General features: G+C 53.1%; 1 protein-coding gene across 11 annotated transcripts; it reads left to right on the top strand.

The window, feature by feature from the left end:
- The first annotated feature begins 5,512 nt into the window (after positions 1-5,512).
- On the top strand, positions 5,513-11,667 carry LOC145531793 (testisin-like). 11 transcript variants are annotated; one of them, XR_014072757.1, is made up of 9 exons: positions 5,513-5,684; positions 5,782-5,811; positions 5,898-5,924; positions 6,130-6,295; positions 6,988-7,271; positions 9,345-9,422; positions 9,538-9,692; positions 10,504-10,666; positions 11,158-11,667. XR_014072757.1 is itself a non-coding variant. In XM_081555221.1 (8 exons), coding segments are annotated over exons 1-8 (894 nt in total). In that variant the 5' UTR covers positions 5,513-5,617; the 3' UTR covers positions 11,160-11,667. The 11 variants fall into 11 exon arrangements, 7 of the variants coding, with proteins under 7 accessions (XP_081411347.1, XP_081411344.1, XP_081411350.1 ...); XR_014072758.1 differs by having other exon boundaries at positions 10,504-10,646; XR_014072759.1 differs by lacking the exon at positions 10,504-10,666.
- The last annotated feature ends 210 nt before the right edge of the window (positions 11,668-11,877 follow it).

An 11,877-nucleotide genomic window follows, 5' to 3' on the forward strand; every position in this document is an offset into this window, starting at 1 on the left:
CTGGTGAACACCGAGCTTGCTCCAGCCTCGGGCTGGCCTCTCCCTGCGGACTTCTCGCCCAGAAAGGCACAGGGCAAGCTTCTTCTGGGCCTTCAAGTCAAGCCCATGTGCCCTCGCTGACTGTCCTTCTCACTGACCTGTTGTATTTCCTTCCTGAAAGTGAAAGTGAAGTTGCTCAGTCGTTTCCAACTCTCTGCGACCCCATGGACTATAGCCTACCAGGTTCCTCTATCCATGGGATTTTGCAGGCAAAAGTACCTGAGTGGGTTGCCATTTCCTTCTCCAGAGGATCTTCCCGACCCAGGGATCAAACCCGGGTCTCCCGCATTGCAGGCAGAGGCTTTACCATCTGGGAAGTCCATTTCCTTCCTAGAACTTAACAATATCCAAAATCACCTTGTTCCGTCATTTGCACGTGCAACTGTTGACTGCCTCCAGGGACTGTGTGTGACACAGCTGGTGAGCCTTCAAGGAATTGAAAGACTGATGGAGGTCCCAAAGGACCCCCACTCCTGCTTCCTCTCCCTGCACAGGGGCCAGCACCCCTGTCTTTGCCTGAGGTCCTGCCCTCTGCTCCCTACTCCAGTGGCTGACTTGCATTTCTCCAGCCAGTTCTCAGGCTTCCCTGATAGGGGTTGGAGAGGAAAGATAGGGATTGGAGAAAGAGGAAAAGAGATACGGAGCAAGCCCAGGGGCTTCCCTGCTGGTCCAGTCGTTAAGAATCCACCTTCCAATGCAGGAACCCTGATTCCCTGATCAGGGAACTAAGATCCCACATACTGTGCAGTACAGACAAAAGATTAAAAAAAAAAAAAAAAGTGCCTATCTTGGATTGCCCCTCACATCAGCCTAGCCTGCAGGCAGCTCCCCCTCCAAGGGGCTCCTTGGGTCTCTGGGAAGCCCCAAATGCTTGGGTGTGTGCTCAGTCTCAGTCATGTCTAACTCTTTGCGACCCTGTGGACTGTACCCTACCAGGCCCCTCAGTCCGTGGGGTTCTCCAGGCAAGAATACTAGAGTGGGTTACCATTTGCTTCTCCACCCAAATGCTTGATTTAGGCCAAAATCATGCTCAGTAAGCTTTTTAATTTACCTGATCTCTTGATTTCTGAGAGGAAAAAAAAAATGTGGATTTATTAGTTTCTTGAGTATTTAGAACATTTTTATCTTATTTTTACGTATAACATCTTTTGTTTTTTAATTTCAAAATAAAAATTGTTATTGGGGTATAAAATGCTCTGTTGTTGGGGTATAAAAAGCTCATGGCCTCTTATATCTTTTCAGGAGCTTATAACTCTTACCAATGTGAAATACATTGGCATTTTACATAGCTCATTCTCAAGACTTTGAGCCTTGGGTTCTATTTTATCTGCAAGCATCTGGTACATGATAGTCCATAGCCACTTTTATCTTGCTTGCAACTTTCCCACCAATATATATCCTTAGTCAAAACAAAATAAAAAGAAGATGTTTAGAAAGAAATTGAAAGAAAGAAAGTGAAAGTGAAGTCGCTCAGTTGTGTCCAACTCTTTTCGACCCCATGGACTGTAGCCTACCAGGTTCCTCTGTCCATGGGATTTTCCAGGCAAGAATACTGGAGTGGGTTGCCATTTCTTTCTCCAGGGGATCTTCCTGACCCAGGGATCAAACCTGGGTCTCCCACATTGTAGCCAGAAGCTTTACCCTCTGAACCACCAGGGAAGTCCTGGAAAGAAATTACAAGAAGTTAAATTTCTTAACCTACTTATATGTGTGCATGCTAAGTCGTGTCTGACTCTTTTTGACCCTTTGGACTATAGCCCACCAGGCTTCTCTGTTCATGGAGTTTGCCAGCCAAATACTGCTGTGGACTGCCATGCCCTTCTCCAGGGAATCTTCCCGAGTCTCCTATGTCTCCTGCATTGGCAGGCAGGTTCTTTACCACTAGTGCCACCTGGAAAGCCCAAACTACTTATGCTTGGCCCTTATTGGAATAGACTTGCTGGAATCCTTGTAAAATAGTAAAGTACCTCCACTAACAGTATTACAGATTTTTGTCATTGGAAAAAAAACAAACAGAAGTTTCATGATTTACTGACACCTTATGGGGATAAAGAAAGACACATCCTGCCTGTTTGTGATTTTTTTGTTTCTTTGGTCCCAGAAATTATTTTGAGAATGTCTAGATTATCAGAATTATGTAAGAGCCAGTGCATTTAACAGTAAATCTGATGTAAAGACATCCCTGTAATCAGCTATATCCCAATACAAAATAAAAAGTTTTGTTAAAGAAGAGAAAAAAAGAATGAGATAATACCATTTGTAGCAACGTGGAAGGACACAGACATTAACATACTAAGTGAAGTAAGTCAAAGAAAGACAAACATCACATGATATCACTTATATGTGGAACCTAAAAAGAAAATGATACAAATGAACTTATTTACGAAACAGAAATAGACTCACAGACATAGAAAATAAACTTATGGTTACAAACGGAGGGTGGGATAAATTTGGAGTTTGGGATTAAAATATACATACTACTATATATAAAATAGACAACCAACAAAGACCTACTGTATAGCATGGGGAACTATACTTAATATCTTGTAATACCCTATAATGGAAGCAAATCTGAAAAAGAATGTGTGTGTGTGTGTGTGTGTGTGTGTGTGTGTGTGTGTGTGTGTGTGTATAAAACTGGGACTTTCCTGGTGGTCCAGTGATTAAGACTCTGAGCTTCCACTGCCAGGAGGCACAGGTTTGATCTCTGGTCAGGGAACTAAGATCCCACATGCCACATGGCATGGTGGAAAAAGCAAACAAAAAACTGAGTCACTTTGCTGCACACCTGAAACTAACACAACATTGTAAATCAACTATATTTCAATTGAAAAATTAATAAAAAATAAAAATAAAGACATCCTGATACTCCTGATCATCAAATGTCCCTTAGAACTCACAGCCATTCAACAACTCTTTTGTTATTTTTTTGTTGTTGTTATTTTTATGTATTTATTTTTGATTGTGCTGGGTCTTCCTTGCTATGCGGGCTTTTCTCTAGTTGTGCTGAGCAGGGTCTACTCTCTAGTTGTGGTGCTTGGGCTTCTCTTTGCAGTGGCTTCTCTTGTTGTAGAACAGGGGCTCTAGGGTACTCGGACTTCAGTAGTTGTGGCTTCCGAGTTCTGAAGCACAGGCTCAGCAGTTGTGGGGCACAGGCTTAGTTGCTCTGCAGCATGTGGGATCCTCCCAGATCAGGGATCAAACCCGTGTCTCCTGCACTGGCATGTGGATTCCTCACCCCTGAGCCACCAGGGAGGCTCTCAATTACTCTTTTTGTGTTCACGAGTGTCTGGTCACCTATTCAGAATGATACTGGGGAGGTAAAAACAAAAATGGAACGAATACCATGTACAGACATGCTTTTTTCCTCCCTTTGGCTCTGGTAGGTCCTCGTTGCTACTGGTGGGCTTTGTCTAGTTGCAGCCAGTGGAGGCTACTCTTTGTTGAGTTGCATGGACTTCTCCTTGCAGTGACTCCTTTTGTTGCAGAGCATGGGCTCCAGGCGCCTCAGTAGTTGAGGTACATGGTCTTAGTTGCTGTGCAGCATAAGGGATCTTCCTGGACCAGGAATTGAACCTGTGTCACTTGCATTGGCAGGAGGATTTTTAACCACTGGACCACCAGGGAAGCCCCAGACCTGCTTTTCTAATGGTTTGCTAATGGGGATTCTAGAGGCCAGCCTGATCTTCACCTTTTCTCAACCCCCCATTTTATTTCACTTAAAGCACTTTTTATTGTGGAAAAATGGATAGACCAACCAAGAATGAACCTATCTTTCTTTATTATTATTTATTTGGCTGTGGCGGGTGTTAGTTGTGTCACGTGGGCTATCTTCCTTTGCTGTGCACGGACTCTCTAGTTGTGTCTCTCAGACTCCAGAGTGAGCTTCAGAGCTCTCAGACTTCTGTAGTTGTGGCGACATGTGGGATCTTAGTTCTCCAACCAGAGATCAAACCCTCATCCCCTGCACTGCAGTGTGGATTCTTAACGACTGGGAAGTCCCAACAAGAGCCAGTCTTGACTGTCGTTCCATGTCTCTACATTGCTCTCTCATGTAATATGCCCCTTTAAACTGGCTCTAAGTTCTAACCGTGTTTCACTACTCTGTCTTCAAGTTTGCCAATTCATTTTTTAGCTATGTCCATTTTCTTATTCAGGCTTTTGGCTAAACTACTTTACTTCAGCAATACTTTAAATTTCCAGACACTCTTTCTTGTTCTTTGATTGATTGGTCTTCTATAGTATAATTCTTATTTAATGCTGATAAACACCTCTTCAGGCTTTCTGAGGAAACCAGTTAGAATTTTTCCAGCTGTCTGCTGTTCCATGTAATATCTCAGTTTCCTCTGGAGTCAGTTCAGTTTATTTGAGTAGATCCTTCCGCTGCATGTACAAATTTTCTGTGAACATTTCTTCATTCTTGGTTGCTGTGCAGTAAAAGGTTAACTGAACAGGTCTAGGATGTTCAAACCCTGCACAGTCCAAAGAAAGGACTGGCCCTTTATCAGCTCTTAGGAAATAACATCCAGCCCTTGGAGAGTCCTGCCTGAAAACACTGTCTGTAGATCTGGAGTCCTGGGGCCTCTCCAGATAGTTGATAATGATGTAATTTATGGTGGGGCCTTGGGTCAGACTAGATCAGCTGGACCTCTGGAGGGGCTGCAGCCTGAGAACTAAGGTCAGCCACATGGGCACTCCATACCTTTGCGATGAAATCCCAATAGAAACTCCAGACACCAAAGCTTAGGTGAGTACCCCTGGTTGACAGCACTTCATGAGTTGGAAAATTAAGCACTGCCCACCCGACCCCTTTGGAAGATGACAGCTGGAAGCCTGCACCCGGCCTCTTCCAGACTCTCCTCTGCACCTTTGGCATGTGCTGATGTTATCTGTATCCATTCACTGTAAGGTACCATAATCAGGAGAGGAACAGCTTTTCTGAGTTCTGTGAATCCTCCTAAAGTATTACTGACTTTGACTTTGTGTCCACAAAGTGACTTTGGTGCAACAGTGTCCACAAGGAAGGGAAGCGACCTGTAGGCTCTGCAGAGATAGATGAGACTCCTTGCCCGGCAACAGGCAGACAGGGAGGGTAAGAGGCCCCTAGATGGTCAAATCAGGCCAGCGTTTATTCTGTGGGTCCCGTGAAGTTCATCACTTAACAGCAGATAATACAGTGCCCGGCCCCAGTCGGCACTCAGTGAGGACTTGGGACTGTGCTTTCATGAGAGTCCTGACGGTGGGCCAGGTCCTTGGTCCTTCCTAGAGGAAGGAGCGGCTAGTACAGAGGGCAGCAGGGGGCGGCCAGGCCCCCAGCGTGGCGGATGAGAGAGGGGTCGGCTGCTCGCACCGGTTCCCGGGCCATAGCAAGGTACGTCGTTGGGGACCAGTCCCAGTAACAAGCTCAAAGCCAGGCACTGTGACGTCCCAGGTACCCAAACAAACCTTGGACCAGCGAGGTCGTCGGCCCGGCGGGGGCGGCCAGGGTTCCCGCGGCTCCCTCTCCCCCAGGGGGCGCTCAGCGGGGCCCTGGAGCGGGCGGGAGCGGAGGGGGCGCCGGGCGGCGGGGGGCGAGGCCATGCGCCCGCAGGGGGCGGCGCTGCTGCTGGCGCAGCTGCTGGTGCGGATCGAAATCGCCGAGCAGGGTGAGCTCGGGCGAGGGCTGCGGGCGCGAGCCGGGGTGACGGGGGCGGCTGGGGCGCGAGGAGGCCGGGGGGAGCTCACCTCGTCTCCTGCCCCCAGCCTTTCGGGACAAGGACCTGCTGCTTCCAGGTAAGGCGTGCGGGAGGCGCTTCCCGGCGGAGGGCTCGTGGGCCCGAGTGCGAAGGGCGCCTCAGCTTTCCCTCTCCCTGCTCCAGGTTTTCAGAACTCGTCGATGCTCGCATGTAACTGATGGGCCCCGGGGGCCCGGGGGCGGGCAGGATGGGGCGGGCCACGTGGGGCGGGTCCCCAGCGTTCGACGCTTCCTGGGTGGCACGAGCCCAGGACGCGCGGTTCTCCCCGGGAGCCCCTTCCCTTCCCAGTGGGTGAGGGTGGGCAGGATGAGCCTGCCTCCCGCAGCTCAGCCTGGTGTCCGTCTGTCCATCCCAGGGCCTTGTGGCCAACGGCCCATCCCGACACGCATAGTGGGTGGAAAGGATTCAGAGATCGGGCGCTGGCCGTGGCAGGGCAGCCTGCGTCTGTGGGGCACCCATTTCTGCGGAGCGAGCCTGCTCAACCGCCGCTGGGTGCTCTCGGCCGCGCACTGCTTTGAAAAGTGAGTCTGGGGGCAGGGGGCCCGCTGACCCCGCATCCCGGGTCTGTGCCAGGACGCGCGCCCCTGTCCCACGAGGCCGCGGCCCTCGTGTGCTCCTGAGCCCCAGGCTGGGCTGCAGCCCGTTACACACCGGTGCGAGGCCCCCAGGGCGCTCCCGGAGGAAACCCTGTGCTGTTTCTTCCGGAACATTTGTGTGTCTTGTTCTCCTCCTTCTCGTTTCATTTGTCCCCAAATGGCACCTCCAGCCTACACCTTCCTCACCCCACCTCCCAGCGGAGGTGTGCCCCCGGGGGAGGAGTGAGCTGAGGTAAGTGCTGGACACGAGCCGGCGGCTGGTGGGGTCAGTGGTCCCCAAAGGTGTTGGGAGCCCAGCCTGTGTGACGCCCATGAACCTGCTGGTCCCCTTAAGAGAAGGGCCCTGGAGGCAACAGGTGGTCGAGTGACTGGCCAGATGAGCTGGCAGGGGAGGCACCCTCCTGCCCCAAGTCCCCAGGTGTGGGACTTTGGTTGGGCCTCTCAGGGCTCTCCCCGTTTCTACCTTAGCCTCTTTGGTGGAAGGAGGACCTGCTAATGGTGTCTGGGGTGAGCCGGGCAGCGGCCTGGTGGTCTCAGTTCAGGGAGCAGCCCCAGGTGTGCTGGGGTGGCCCACCCTCCCTCTGAAGACCCCTGAGGGCTTTCTCCTCCCTTAATAGCAACCAAGATCCCTTTCAATGGTCAGTCCAGTTTGGGGAACTGTCTGCCGCACCATCCATTTGGAACTTGCAAGCCTACTACAACCGTTACAATGTGGATCAGATTTTCCTGAGCCCCTACTATCTGGGAGCTCCAGTGTATGACATCGCCCTGGTGAAGCTGTCCTCCTCGGTCACCTACACTAAGCACATCCAGCCCATCTGTGTCATGGCCTCCATCTCCGAGTTTGAGAACAGCACTGACTGCTGGGTGACCGGCTGGGGAGACCTTGAAGAAGAGCTGAGTGAGTCTGGAGACAGGCGGGTCTGGGCCAGGCGAGGGTGGCGGCATCATTGCCCGCTGGTTCTGGCTGTGCCAGCCTCACGCTGGCAGCCTGCTCAGTGTTCCCCCCACGCTGGTTCCCCACTCTTGCCCCTCACCCATAGAGCAGGGCTTTCTGTACCCTAAGCTCCCCCTCTCTTCTGGAGATTGTGAGCCAGAAACCAGAGAGGAAGGCCCAGGCTAGCACCCCCAGCCTGCTGGGTGTCTGTTGGGTGTTTCGGGGGGGGGGTGTGTTTCAGGAAACCCTTCTTTCTACCCCAGCAGGGTGCTCCCCCACCCCCTCCATTCAGCCTGTCACTCCAGCTCCCCCATCCTTTCTGCACTGACAGGGGCGGTGGGAGGGGGGAGCCCTCCCATCCTGGAGTGCCAGCTCATTCATTCTTTCTTCTTGAAACTTCGAGCCTTGCTCCAGCCTTGCTCCCACTCAGTCTCTGCGGGGCTCCATGTGCTGGCATTTGTGAAGGTGAAAAGTGAAGTCGCTCAGTCATGTCTGACTCTTTGTGACCCCATGGACTGTAGCCTAACGGGATCCTCTGTCCATGGGATTTTTCCAGGCAAGAGTACTGGAGTGGGTTGCCATTAGCTGCCGCCCATTTCTCTGTCCCCACGAGTCCCTGGAAACCGCTGGGCCCAAGGCCCCAGAGGGGCTCACGGATTAAACTGCCGGTCAGCTGCCCCCTGGCCTAATGCAGCCCTGCCTCGCCCTCAACCACAGCAGCCATGATAGACCAGGCTCCCCTAGTGCACTGTGTGTCCCAGCACGGTTCTGGGCTGCAAGGACTGTCTTCCTTCTGAAGTCTACCTGCCGAAGAGGCTGGGAACATCTTTATGCCTGCTCTACAGATGAGGAAGCCCAGAGAGGCATGGAGAGTTTCCTAGGCCCTGGGGATCTATGGAGAAACCAGGGCTTCTTGGCCCAGAGAGGGTAGCCAGCCACACACCTGGCATTGCCAGCGAGGAGAGGGGAGTCGACTGGAGACATGCTCCGTCCTTTCCTTGCACCCCAGGGGGCTGGAGAAAGTGCCCCAGTGTAGACTTCTTGGGCCCAAAGGGCTGGATGGCCGTGAGCTGAGGGGCCCAACCAGGCTGACACTGCCCCTCCCCCAGCTGACAGGTGATCACACCTAGTGCCAGCTGAACCCTCACTCCCACAGGTAGAAGGTGACTTCTTGACCCCACCCCCAGAGCTGATGTACTCTGTACTAGTGGGGAAGCCTTGGGCAAAGCACTTCATCTCACTCTGCCTCACCTTCCTCATCTGTAAAATGGGGTAATAATAGTTCCCACCAGAGAGGGTAGTTCTGAGGCTTAAAAAACATTCCTACATAAGGGCTTAGCAGAGCACCTGGCAGCCAAGAAACGATTTCTTCACCAGCTTTCAGTGTTAATGGGGTCACCATCCTCTGCAGGACAAGGAAATGATTCCGGTCTAGACTTCGGACAGGCCTGGGTTCATATCAGGGCTTCCCAGGGAGTGCTAGTGGTAAAGAACCCACTGACCCATGCAGGAGACATGAGACACCCGGGTTCAAACCCTGGGTCGGGAAGATCCCCTGGAGGAGGTCATGGCAACCCACTCCAGTATTCTTGCCTAGAGAATCCCATAGACAGAGGAACCTGGTGGGTTATGGTCCATAGGGTTGCAAAGAGTTGGACACAACTGAAATAACTTAGCATGCACGGGTTCATATTAGGTTCTGGCAGCTCCTGGTGCTTTGCCAGGGTTGAGGGAGGGTGACCTTGCTCCTGAATCTTTCCTTACCCGAGACCGAGGCTGATTGCACTGCATCTCAGGGGTACTGCAGGAGTGCCTGGTAGAGTTCTGGGCTGGGCAGGTGCATTGTAGGGGGAGAGAGAGCGCACCAGGGCTACCTCACGTCCGCAGGCACTGGGTGCTGGACTGTGCAGATCCTAAACCATCTCAGCTGCACCAGCCCCACCCGGATGAGCTAAGATCTCTCCCCGGGGGCTGGAGCAGGGCCTGTTGTCTGCAGGCTATGGTGAGGGAAGCTGTAACAGCCTGTCCCTCCTCTAGGCCCTTCCGTGGTGTGTTCATCACCCACCACATGCTGGGTGCTGGGCTAGAGCAGAGGAGTCAAGGGCAATGTCCCAGGTACTGTGGGTGCCCCAGGGTCCCCCCGCTGCATGCCTTCGTAGCCTATGCCATTCTGATGGCAGAGGAGAGGCTCAGGACACCATCTTTCTCTGTTCCCTCAACTCCTTGGCAGGTCTGCCATCTCCCTACACCCTCCAGGAAGTGCAGGTCGGGATCATAAACACCACCATGTGTAATCACCTGTTCTCAATGCCCGATTTCCGCTTTGACATCTGGGGAGACATGATTTGCGCTGGCGACCCTCAAGGCGGCAAGGATTCCTGCTTTGTGAGTGTCCCTCCCATCCCCAGCTCACGCTTCTGGGCCCGTAGTACCTTATCACCCCAGCCGCCCGTCTCCCCGCCCCGGAAAGAAAGCACCCTGCGTCCCTGCCCTCCCTTCAGGCCTCGTGTTCACCCTAGGGGCGGGGGTAGGGACGACTGTTCCACTTTGCAGATGCAGAAACAGGCTTGCTCGCTTCGGTGGGGGGGAGGGGTGGGATTTGCACCTCGTCTGCCCGGCTCCACAGCCCCTCCTGCTCTCCCGGCCTCTCTGCTCACGCCTCCCGCGCCGCCCCAGGCTGGGCTCACCCATGCTGGTCCCCAGGGTGACTCAGGTGGGCCCTTGGCCTGTGAAAAGAAAGGGCTGTGGTATCAAGTTGGAGTCGTGAGCTGGGGAGTGGGCTGCGGTAGGCCCAACCGGCCGGGTGTCTACACCAATGTCAGTGCGCACTACAAGTGGATCCGAGCAGTTTTGGCCAAAAACAGCACTTGCAGGCTGGACCCCTGCCTGCTGCTGCTGCTCCTTCCTCTGCTCTGGGATCTCCCATTCCTACAGCTGGCCTGAGCCCAGCCGATGGCCCCCGAGAGTCGGGCCATCTGCTGAGTCAGGCCCAGTCCCCTTTTGTCCCCTTTGCTAATAAAAGTGTATGTGTTCAAGTTGACACCTTGCTGCACTTTCGGTGGCCCCGGATGGCTTCCTGGACACTCTCATGGTCACTCACGTCCCGTCCACCCCAAGATCACTGCTTAACTCCTAAATCGTCGTCTGCCCATCTGTGCTATGCAGATTTTGGTTGCAAACAACAAAACCCTTTCAGGTTAATTCGATCAGAAAGATCATTTATGAAGATTCTCAAGAGTCTTCTCTAGCTCCACAATTTGAAAGCATCACTTCTTCGGCGCTCAGCCTTCTTTATGGTCCAGTCCTCACATCCATACATGACTACTGGAAAAACCATAAGTTCAGTTGGGGAGGCTCATGTGAGACCCAGTGTTGTCCTGGGAAGACAAGACCAGGGAGCTCCCTCTGGGGCCAGAGTTAGTCCCCTGCTGGTGGAGAGGGCAGGACGGAGGAGGAAGGTCCTGGGGGGGCGGGTGGTAGGGCCCTGATATGTCACCAGACCTGTTTGCCCAGGCCTGGCCCTCAAGACTGTCCCCCACCGATCCCTTCCTGGGGACCCAAATGGGGACCTGGGCTTGGCCTGGCCAGGAGTCTGTAGAGCCAGCAGGGGTGGAGCCCAGGAGCTTCTGAGCCAATACCAGGAAGATGGGCAGGCCTGCCCTGCAGCCGCGCATGTTGAGGGGACCTGGGACAGGGGAGGGGGTGGGTGTGGGGGTGTGATCTCTGCTTTCAGAGCTGGTGACCCACGAGTGACCCAGACAGACCTTCTCATGGCTGGGAGGGAGGGGCATCTAGTCAACAAATAAGTGAACAAAACCAAGAAATAGTCACATCACTCCTCTTTTTTCAGGATGGCCTCTGAGGGCCTCACACCCCTGTCCCGGGAAGGAGGTCTCCCATACACGGTGCCCACTGGGCTCTGGCCTGCCCAGGCTGCTCTGCAGTTTGTGGACAGCACCCCCTCCCGGCCTCGAGAGGAAGTTTCTGCATCAACCCTGAGAGGTGCTGGGGGCAGAGCCAGAAGTGGTGCCCAGCGCCCAGCCCCCAGCCCAGCTTCAGGTGGGGTCCCCTGGACTGGGTGATGGTGCCCTTCCTTCAGAAGGAAAAGCAGGCTGCAGCCAGCCACCACGCCATCCTCACCCCCCTCAGTATCTACCTCTGAGAATCTCACCTGAGACAGGTGGGCCTCTCAGGAGGCCTCTTATCTGAAGAAATAGCCCCCTCAGGCCATCAGGAGGCCTCGTGGGTGGCCCCGAAGGTGTTATTTTGATTTGAACACATCACAAACTGTACAGCGGCCTGGGAGACACACCCAACTGTCTTCTAAAGTGGATTTACCAATAGTATGTTCTCACCAGCAGTGAACGAGTTCAGCTTCATTTTTTATATCTAAAAATTTGTACCTTCCTTGCAGATGGTTAGAATAAAATGAGTTATTTATAAATGGCTTAGAACAATATCCTGTGTAGAAGAAGCAAGTTTCCCTGGTGGCTCAGTGGTAAAGAATTTGCCTGCAACGCAGGAGATGCTGGTTCGAACCTTAGGTTGAGAAGATCCCTTGGAGGAAGAA

Source organism: Giraffa tippelskirchi, chromosome 13 (genome assembly GCF_054371585.1).
Source record: "Giraffa tippelskirchi isolate mGirTip1 chromosome 13, T2T-mGirTip1v1.2.pri, whole genome shotgun sequence".
Lineage (NCBI taxonomy): Eukaryota > Metazoa > Chordata > Mammalia > Artiodactyla > Giraffidae > Giraffa > Giraffa tippelskirchi.